Below are 8,844 nucleotides of genomic sequence, written 5' to 3' on the forward strand. Positions count from 1 at the left end.
CATCCCTCAGGGAGGGGGCACTGGGCCAGGATGGCGGGGGGCGGGTGGGTCGAAGAGAAGCCGGAATGGGGCAGTCATTTGGGCAGAGGGGCAGCCCCGAGAGGACAAACGGCCAGCCAGGGCTCAGGTGAACAGAAAGAGCACTGGTGGCCGCCCCGGTGGGAGGCCTGCATCCCCCCACCCCGGCACATCCATCCATGCCTGTGGGGTCCTGGCCAAGTCCCACTCCCTCTGGGAGCCTTTCTTTTCCCCTGCAGGCAATGGGGGCGAAACGCTCCACGTCCAGTTTGCAATCATCCACTGGGTGGTGGGCTCCTAAGGGTAGCTCAGCACGTGTCTGTCCTCCTCCCTTGGCAGGTCCAGAGATGAAGGCCCTGCTGCGGCTTCTCAGACCAGATGCCCCCGTCCCCCGCGGCCCCCGGTGGGTGCAGGTGCGCAGGGGTCTCAGCCAGCTGGCCCCAGGCAGCCCGGGGCCAGGCCCCGCCCCTGCTGGCTGCTGAGGGGGGCTCAGGGTGGGGCTGCCCAGGAGCCTGCCCTCCGGGGGCTCTGGGTCCTGGGCCAGGGCCTTCCTCCAGGGCCGGACGCCTGTCCTCTCGCCTCCCGCCTTGCTGGTCCCTGCTGCCCAGAGAGGTCGCACCCTCCCCCGACCTCCTCTGCCCTTGGTCACTCCTTGAGGCTTTCGGGTAGGGCCTTGGCGGAGCAGAGAAACCAAAACCTAAGTTGACCCCCGAGGACCTAGGGATATGACAGCTGACAGAGAAGTTCCTCCTACGTCAACACCCAGGACCTGAGTGGCATGCGTAGCCTGAGTCTAGGAAGGGTGTGTCCCAGTAGCCTGAGTCTAGGAAGGGTGTGTCCCAGTAATGCCAGTTCAGCCGCTTCCAGGAGCTCTGATGGCTTATAAGGCCCCTGGGTCCTTGAAGAGCACCCCAAGAGGACAGCATAGGCGTGACGAGGCCGAGAAGCCGCGGACACAGAGCCAGAGGTGGTGAAGGGACCGAGACATGGATGCGGGTGCAGAGGCCTGGGACAGGTAACCCCAGCCCCCTGCATCACCCCGGCTCCTGAGCCCCTCCTCGGGGCTGTCTGATGGGGACTCGCCACTCCCTCAAGGTCTCCTCCTGGACCCCTGGGGGCTCCTGCTCTTCGTTGCCTCCTTCCTGCTGGCCCGTCCCAGGCCCACCGAGCCCCGTCAGCTGATGCCCAGTCTGCTTGTCCAGCCAGCCTCCCCCAGGCTCCCGGGGACTCATCCCTGACGGTCCCCATCCTTGGCTTCCTGCAGTCCCCTCGGGAATCTACTCTTTCCGCCTGGGGAATCCCTTCTGAGCTGTGGGCCAGGAGGTCCCTTTTAGCGTTAAGATTTCAGTTTTGTAAAGGGTTTGTGGTATTTTCATGATTACAGAAGATCCCATGATTATTTAAGAAGAATAGGCTCTGGTGTTCTCTTTTCGGCAGTTGTCCCACACGGGCATGCGTTGGCCCCGACGTAGCCCGTGGCACGGGATAACCGTGAAGTCAAGGGGGGAAAGCCCCAGGGTGTCCCTCCACGTAGGGGAGTAGGTCAGCGGGGATGGGATGGGATGGGATGGGATGGGATGGGATGGAATGGGATGGTGAGGCCAGGAGAGGGGATGAGAGCCTACCCTGGGCACAGGGAGAGGCCCCAGCAGAGGGTCTGAGCGCCCTGGGCGGCTCCTGGGGGTCATCTGACAGAGCATTGGGCTGACCTCCCCGGGAGCTCCCAGAAGGGGTCACAGAGGGAGGCTGGGGGGCTCCAGCAAAGCCAGCGGAAGCCCGTCCTCTGTGGGTCTGGCCGGTATGTGGGGTGCAGGGGGAAGGGGCATGGGGCAGAGGATCCAAAGAAACCAGCAAAAGGCAATGAGCCCAGGAGAAATAATTTAGATTTTCAAAGATCGAAGTCTCTTCAGTTTTTATGTAAAATCTCTCTTCTATTCCAAACATCCATCAGCAAGAGGACTCTCGATACTCCAGGGGGAGGCCGTGTCTTTCAGCCTCTCCCCCACCGCTTTGTCCACAGACACCTACTGGATGAGGACACCTTCACCGAGAACTTCCGCAATGATAATTGGCCGCCCAGGACCTACCTCTGCTACAAGGTGGAGCGTCCCGATCAGGGCTCCGGGGTCCCTCTGGGCCAGGACAAGGGCATCCTGCGCAATAAGGTGACCAGCCCAGCCTGACCGCAGCTCACACGGCCTCCCGATCCTGGGGCGTTCGGGGTAGAAGCTTCTGGGTGGACCCGGGAGGGTCTCACCCGTGTCTCCCCTTCGGTCCCCACAGCTGCCACACCTTGGCCTGGAGTCAGGTGGGGACTGTTTCTGCTGTGGTTGCTGGCTTGGAGCCACACGTCAGAAAGCAGTCACGGTGTCCCAGGGCCTGGCACCGTCAGCCCCTGTCACCCCAAGGCCCGGGCTCAGCCTCTCCCACCCGCTGTGCCTCTGAGGAAGGGTTAGGACAGAGGAAAAGGCTTCTGGACAAGGGCTCAGCTTCTTCCCTGGCCCCTGCTTGGGGCAGCTGCTGGCCACAGAACCCGAATTCCGTTGGCTCTCGACTCTCCCCCTGGTCACCAGCGGGGGCCCTGGCAGGACCCCTGCCCACTGCCTGGAGATCCTGCCAGGGGCACTGCTCCCCACTCCGGCATCACCCGGGGACGCCCCCTCGGTCCCCGAGTCCCCATCCCACTCCGCCCACGTGTCTGCGCTTGCAGCGGTGACCTGACTTGCTCCCAGTCCCTGCTTGCCGATCCTTCCCTGGACAGGTCGGACCCATCTCCAAGGTCCCATGAGTCCGGACAATGACATTCATCCCGTGACCCAGGCGCACCTCTCCGCTGGGCGCCCCTACCCCATTCCTCTCCGCACGGTGAGCCCGTTGGCTCACCCGCGGGCTCAGCGCAGGGTGAGGCCCAGAGCAGAAGCTTGTGGAAGTGCTGGTGCACAGATGGGAGTGGGGTTCGGTGGGGGCGGATGGAGACAGGGGTGGACGCCTGCCTGGAGGAAGCACCCGCTTCCAGGGCATCAGGCCGGTGACCTTGGAGCTCTCCTGGCCTCCTCTCTCCCGTCCTGGGGCTCTTCTGCTGCTGTCTGCAGGGCCCCCACTAGGTGAGGGTCCCGAAGGCCCTTCCCTTGGGCACAAGTTTAGGGAGCTCCAGAAACTCAGTGGTCAAGTTGAATCATAGTTTAAAGCAGTCGTTTAAAAGTCAAACTTCCTGCAAATCCCAGGAGAAATGAAATCGCAACCATTTAAATGAAGACCCGTCAGGTCCAGCGCGGTGCAGAGCCCTAGTGAGCAGAGGCAGAGGCAACGTGCTCAGCACCGCTCCTCGGGCCCCTGGGAAACTGTCCGCCTAGCTTGTCTGCCAGTGGTGGGGACCCCGGATCCTGGCGATACTGCCCTGGAACCCCAGTCATCTCCCTGCTGAGAAGGGCTCCCCCTGTATTTTGTGCCTGAGGCCAGCACCCCCCTGCCTCACCCTGGCCCCACCTCCCCCATGTTCACCGCCAATGACAGAAGCCCTTCCTGCTCTTCTGTGCTCAGAGGGCCCAGAGACCTGAGCCCCCCTGCCACGCGGAGTCCTGCTTGCTGGAGCAGATCCAGTCCTGGGACCTGGACCCGAAGCTCCACTATGGGGTTACCTGCTTTCTCTCCTGGAGCCCCTGCACTGACTGTGCGCAGGACATGGCTCAGTTCCTGAAGGAGAACAGCCACGTGAGCCTGAGCCTCTTCGCCTCCCGCCTCTATACCCTCGGACACTATGACGAGGGCTTGCGCACCCTGAAGAGGGCTGGGGCCAGCATAGCCATCATGACCTCCAGGGGTCAGTGTGGGCCTCCCCGGGGGCGGGGGGGGGGGGTGCGGGGGCAGAGGGCAGGGAGAGGCCCGACGGGGGCGGGGGGACTGTTACAGGGCGGTGGGCAGGAGTAGCGTCCCTGGCGGTAGCTCCTGTTGGCCGCCTGCAGAGGGGAGGCTAGAGCCTGGACAGCACAGGACAGCAGGGTCGGTGGGAAGAGAGCCGTCGGGGCAGGACAGGTGTCTCCGCAAGGGGAAGGAGAATGGTGGGCGGACATGGCAGAGAGACTTGGGCCTTCCAGGAAGAAGGGAAGTCAGGCTGGCTGAGGTTCCAGGCTGAAGGAAGAGTCTCGGGGGTCAGGGGAGTGCTGGGGGAGGAGAGAGCGCGGGGATGTGGTTGGGAGGAGCAGGGTCTGTGCCTGAGAGTCAGACACCCTGTGGCCCCCCCCTCCCCGCCCCCCGGCCCTCCCCAGAGCCCAGCTCACGGCCCTCCCCCGCCCCGCTGCAGAGTTTGAGCACTGCTGGAACGTCTTCGTGCACCACAAGGGAAACCGCTTCCAGCCCTGGCCAGGTCTGGACATGGAGAGTCAGAAATTCTCTGAGAAACTGCAGGGCATTCTCCGGGTGAGGTTCCTCCCTCCCTCCCTGCCACCTCCCCTGCCCTCCTCCCTCCTCTCCCCTCCCTGGCTTCTTGCTGCCCCTCTCAGAGCCTCCACTGGGTTCCCTGCTCCCTCCTGGGAGCCGGCTCCACCCCTCCCGCCCCTCCTGCCACACTCCTCTGCTCCCTCACCTCCCTGTGTCCCCTCCCTTCCCCATCTCTGTGGCAGCCAGACCCCTTCTCTGTTCCCTCTGCCCACCGGTCTCACGGCCCGCCCCATGCAACTGCACCTTCTCCTCCTGGAGCAGGGAGCCTGAAGGATGGACCTCAGTCTGGCTAAAGACCACAAGACACCTCTGTGAACCGCAGAATAAAACACTTCCTCCCAAGAAATGCAAACTTGCCCTCCGCCACCATCTCCAGATCGATGCAAAGAAACCAGCAGAAGGCAAGGAGTCCAGAAGAAGTTGTCTTTAAAAACAAAATCTGAGTAGATTTATTTGTCATGGAAACTCTATCTTGGGTTCCAAAGATACATGATTAAGATCGCACTCATCGCTGTCAGAAGAGTTTTCAATTTTTAGAGAAGTAATTACTTTACTCGATTTCAAATGCAGAGCCATGAAAGGGAATCTTAAGGTTCTTCTACCAAAGGTTCTCTCTGGCAATGTGTCATGAAGTCCAGAGAGCTACATAAAGGCTTGCAAACATTCGCAAGCCTGCAAATCCCTCTCCCTTTGCGGTGGGCCCCTAAGGGGGTAGCGGTCACCCAAATTCCCTCTGGTGGGAGCAAGAATCAGCTAAGCCTTACCTGGGGGAGGGGCGGGGGCGGGAGGGATCTAGAACTCAGAAACCTCCCCCCTGCCAACCTATCCTATTGTCAGCGGCGCTGATTGGAAATGACAGCTACGCTGTCAGAGAATAGAAAGAATGAGTCCAAATACTGGGGAGGACCCTTGCATTTGAGGCTGGGGGTGGGCGGCAGGTTCTCCAGTCCTCACCCCTGCTACCTGCCCTGCCCTAGAGAGGAAGCCAGAGGGAGGGGCTTCCCTGCTCAGAAGCTGAGCTCTGCCCCTTCATGACCCAGGCCGCTGGGGACAGAGCCCCCGGGTCAGGGCCCACATAGGACAGGCCGCAGGGCCGGACGCCCCACAGGCCTGGCCCGCCCTCGCGCTCTTCTCTGTGGAGTCCACACCCCCTGAGTGGGGCCCTGGCAGCCGGTGGGTCTGCACAAGGCTTCCTGAGGCCCAGCGCAAGTCCCCGGTCCCTCCTCACAGACTTCTGCTCCCCTGTCAGGGCCTATGGGGTGTCCCAGCCTCACACAGCGAGTGTAAGGGGCTGGGGAGAGGCATCATTGGGGTTGAGACAAGGGAGGGACGGAGAGGAAGGGCTAGAGCACCGTGGTCCAGCGGGCAGGAAGGGCCTCCGTCAGGGGAGGGCAGGCACCCCAAAGGGGAGGAGCTGGGAGGGGTGAAGTGACCCAGAGAGACGGTTGAAAGGAGAGGACAGGGGCAATTTTCTCACCGCCAATGACAGAAGGGGGGTGGGGGGTGCCCAGAGCTGCCGTGGAGGGCGGGGCAGAAGGAGCCTAAGGACAGCCTGCCCCCACACAGCACCTCCTGCGGCCTGCATGGCTCACTCCTGGGGGAAGAGAGAAGGGGGACAGACCCCACAGCTTCGGAGCCTGTGCGTCCTTCAGTGGACAAGAGCCGTGTCCTTCCCCGGACGGGGGCAGACGGGAGACCCCAGAAGCACGGTTCCCACTGGGGACCTGGACCGTACTGAGAGTAATAGGGACTGACCGGGGGCTGTGTGACCGGTCAGTGTCCAGGGCTTAGGACAAGGTTGGACATGGTTGTTCGTCCACACACGATGATGCTGGTGCAGAACAGAGGGGATGTCTCTGCTTCCGGGGATCCCTCAGTCCACAAATCCGCCCCTGTCCTGCCCGTTCTGGCCCCCAGCTTGAGCAGCCAGGGGCTGGGAGGCCGTGCTGGGCGGGCAGCCAGAGTGGTTAAGTGGTAAGTATAGAGGTTTATGCAATTTTACAAGCAACATCCTAATCTCAGATGTGATTTCAAAAGCAAAAAGCAAGGGGCTCCTTTTTAGGGGAAGATGAAGTTATACAGGCTCCTACAGGAAACATTACTTTTCGGAAAGGAAACCCACTTGCCCTTTATTTTCACAGACGGTACTTTCCCGACAATCTAAATCACTCCCCTGTCACGTTATAAGCCCACCATTAACAGGCTTTCTCAATCGTTTATTTAAATAAAGCTTTAAATAGGACGCCATGCGGGCACCCAGTGCCCACACCCGACTTAAGAAATGGACACAAGACAGCCGACCTGGCCCCAGTGGCCCCCGTTTCCTGCTGGCCATAAGGTTCGGGAAAACCTGTCACCCCTGACTTCCAGCTCAGACTCAGGAGGGGCAAGGGAGTCAAGGGAGGAAGACAGGCACAGCCCTGGGAGCAGGGCTGGCCTCTGGCCCGCAGGCGGTCTGCTGCCCCGCACCTGCAACCAGACTGTGCCCACACCTGCAGGCCTGCTTCCCGACGCCCCCCCTCCCCCCGCAGCATGTCATACTCGTTCCCCCAAGTCTGAAACATGTCATAAAAGGAATGCCTACTCTTCAAATCCTGGGAGGACGGCCTCCATATTCAAAAGGACAAGTAACATCCAATATTCTATGTGGGGAGAAGCCTTGATTCGCTTGATCCGAACAATCCTCTAATGGAGCACATTGAGGTTCTTTCCAAATGTTCGGTATTCTCAAGAAAGCTGCGGCGCTGAGTTTTATAGATGCTCTGGCATTTTGGACAGGTGGTTGGAGGAAATCCCCAAAGACTGGATGCTGAAGCTTCGGTGCGCTTGGACAGACTTTCCTGTGACAACCTGCTTGGAGCTCCTCTCCCAGCGGAGGCTGTGAGAGGCGCCTGGGGACACCCCTGCCCCAGGCCCTCCTGCGTCTGGGGTGTCCTGGCAGGGGAGGAACGGGACCAGCCGGCGGCCTGGGAGCAGATCAGCCCCAAACCAAGCCTGGCCACTATTCTGGAACAAAATCCCTGTGTTCCTGAGCTCGCATCACTCTGGAGGAAGGCCCCACCTGCCACAGCTGGGCTCAGCAGAGTCACCCAGTTAGAGGGTCCCATGTTGGCCACCTAAAGCTGCTCCCTAAAGGAGAAGGGGTTCAGGTTGGGACCCGTGGGGTCAGAGGCCACGGGCAGGGGAGAAGCCCAGTGGCCAGGGGGACAGAGGATCAGCGACCTGGGGCGGGGGCCCTGGGGACAGTCATCACACATAGGGGGCCTGAGGGAGGGAGCAGGCAGCCTCTGGGTCTCAGGGTGACCGTGTCCCCAACCCCCACAGACAAAAGCGTGAGATGTGCCCACAAGGACCGGCTGAATTCAGGGCTGGGCTGCCCGGGGCCCACCAGCAAAGGCCACAAAAGCTTCCCAGGCTGGTCCCAGTGGTTGGAGACACAGAGACAAAAAAGCACCTGCCTGGACCCCAGAAAGCCCTCTGTCCCTATTTTTCCTGCCTCCAGTAGCCAGATGCCCCCGGAAGACTTTGTCTTTCTCGGACACGGGGCGGGTGGCCCAAGGCTTACCTATGTTACCATCTGGTGCAACTGGCCAGTGATGCCCGTCTGGCTTCACAACCATGTTCTTCACAGTCAGGCCCCGGGCAGGGACGTGCAGGGAGAGAAGTGCAGCTGTCGGCGGGCTCTTCTCAACCACACACCTGTCCTCCCAGCATGTGTAGCGCAGAGGGGCTGGTGGAGTGGCGGTGGGCGGGGACGACAAAGATGGACACCCCATCCTGAGTCGTCCCCTCGGCTGGCGGGGCCAAGTCCAGACTGCGGGGTATGCGGGCGGATAGAGCGGGGTCTGTGGGATGGAGAGGGGAGGTCCCCGGGTCCTCCCCTGTCTGCTCCAGACTGCGATCTCCTCGAGGGCAGGACGGTGCCTGGCCCGTCCTTGCATCCCAGGTTCCCGCCGGGGTGGGACCCCGAGTCCGGGCTCCTGGGTGCTGTTGAATGGCTGGGGGACACAGTGAAGGACTGACCTAGCCTTGCCTTCCCCGTGGGCGGGAATCTCGCCATGTGGAAATGTGGCCCACACGCTTGGAGAACATTCTGGGGGGAAACTGGAAGCACACAGGGGCTGCCGGGTCCCATGGTACATTTCCCGGAGCCCTGGTTCTGAATGTGCCCAGAAGGTCTAGGTTCCTGACCTGGGCACAGAGACCCCTGCCTGAGGACTTTGTAGCTCGGACCCCACCACAGGTCATCCCCGCAGATGGGCAGGAGCTGGGACCCGGCACGGGGTGGGGGGGCTTCCGGGGATCAGCGGCCAGGCAGGGGTGGTGGGAGTGCCCAGCCAGCCCCCAGAGGGAGGATTCTGGCCTGTGGTGAGTGTGGGGGCAGAGTCC

General features: G+C 61.6%; 1 protein-coding gene across 1 annotated transcript in view; it reads left to right on the forward strand.

The window, feature by feature from the left end:
* The first annotated feature begins 899 nt into the window (after window positions 1–899).
* The window catches only part of LOC102750772 (DNA dC->dU-editing enzyme APOBEC-3), a 16,417-nt gene continuing 8,472 nt past the window's right edge, over window positions 900–8,844 (forward strand). Inside the window, exons 1-5 of the mRNA XM_081819005.1 lie at window positions 900–1,033; window positions 2,039–2,183; window positions 3,532–3,838; window positions 4,319–4,434; window positions 7,780–7,787. Coding sequence (XP_081675131.1) covers window positions 1,005–1,033; window positions 2,039–2,183; window positions 3,532–3,838; window positions 4,319–4,434; window positions 7,780–7,787 — 605 coding nt within the window. The 5' untranslated portion in view covers window positions 900–1,004. The remainder of the gene's footprint in view (window positions 1,034–2,038; window positions 2,184–3,531; window positions 3,839–4,318; window positions 4,435–7,779; window positions 7,788–8,844) is intronic.

The sequence above is a fragment of the Leptonychotes weddellii genome, chromosome 5 (genome assembly GCF_054177405.1).
Source record: "Leptonychotes weddellii isolate Sample4059 chromosome 5, ASM5417740v2, whole genome shotgun sequence".
In the NCBI taxonomy this organism is placed as follows: Eukaryota; Metazoa; Chordata; class Mammalia; order Carnivora; family Phocidae; genus Leptonychotes; species Leptonychotes weddellii.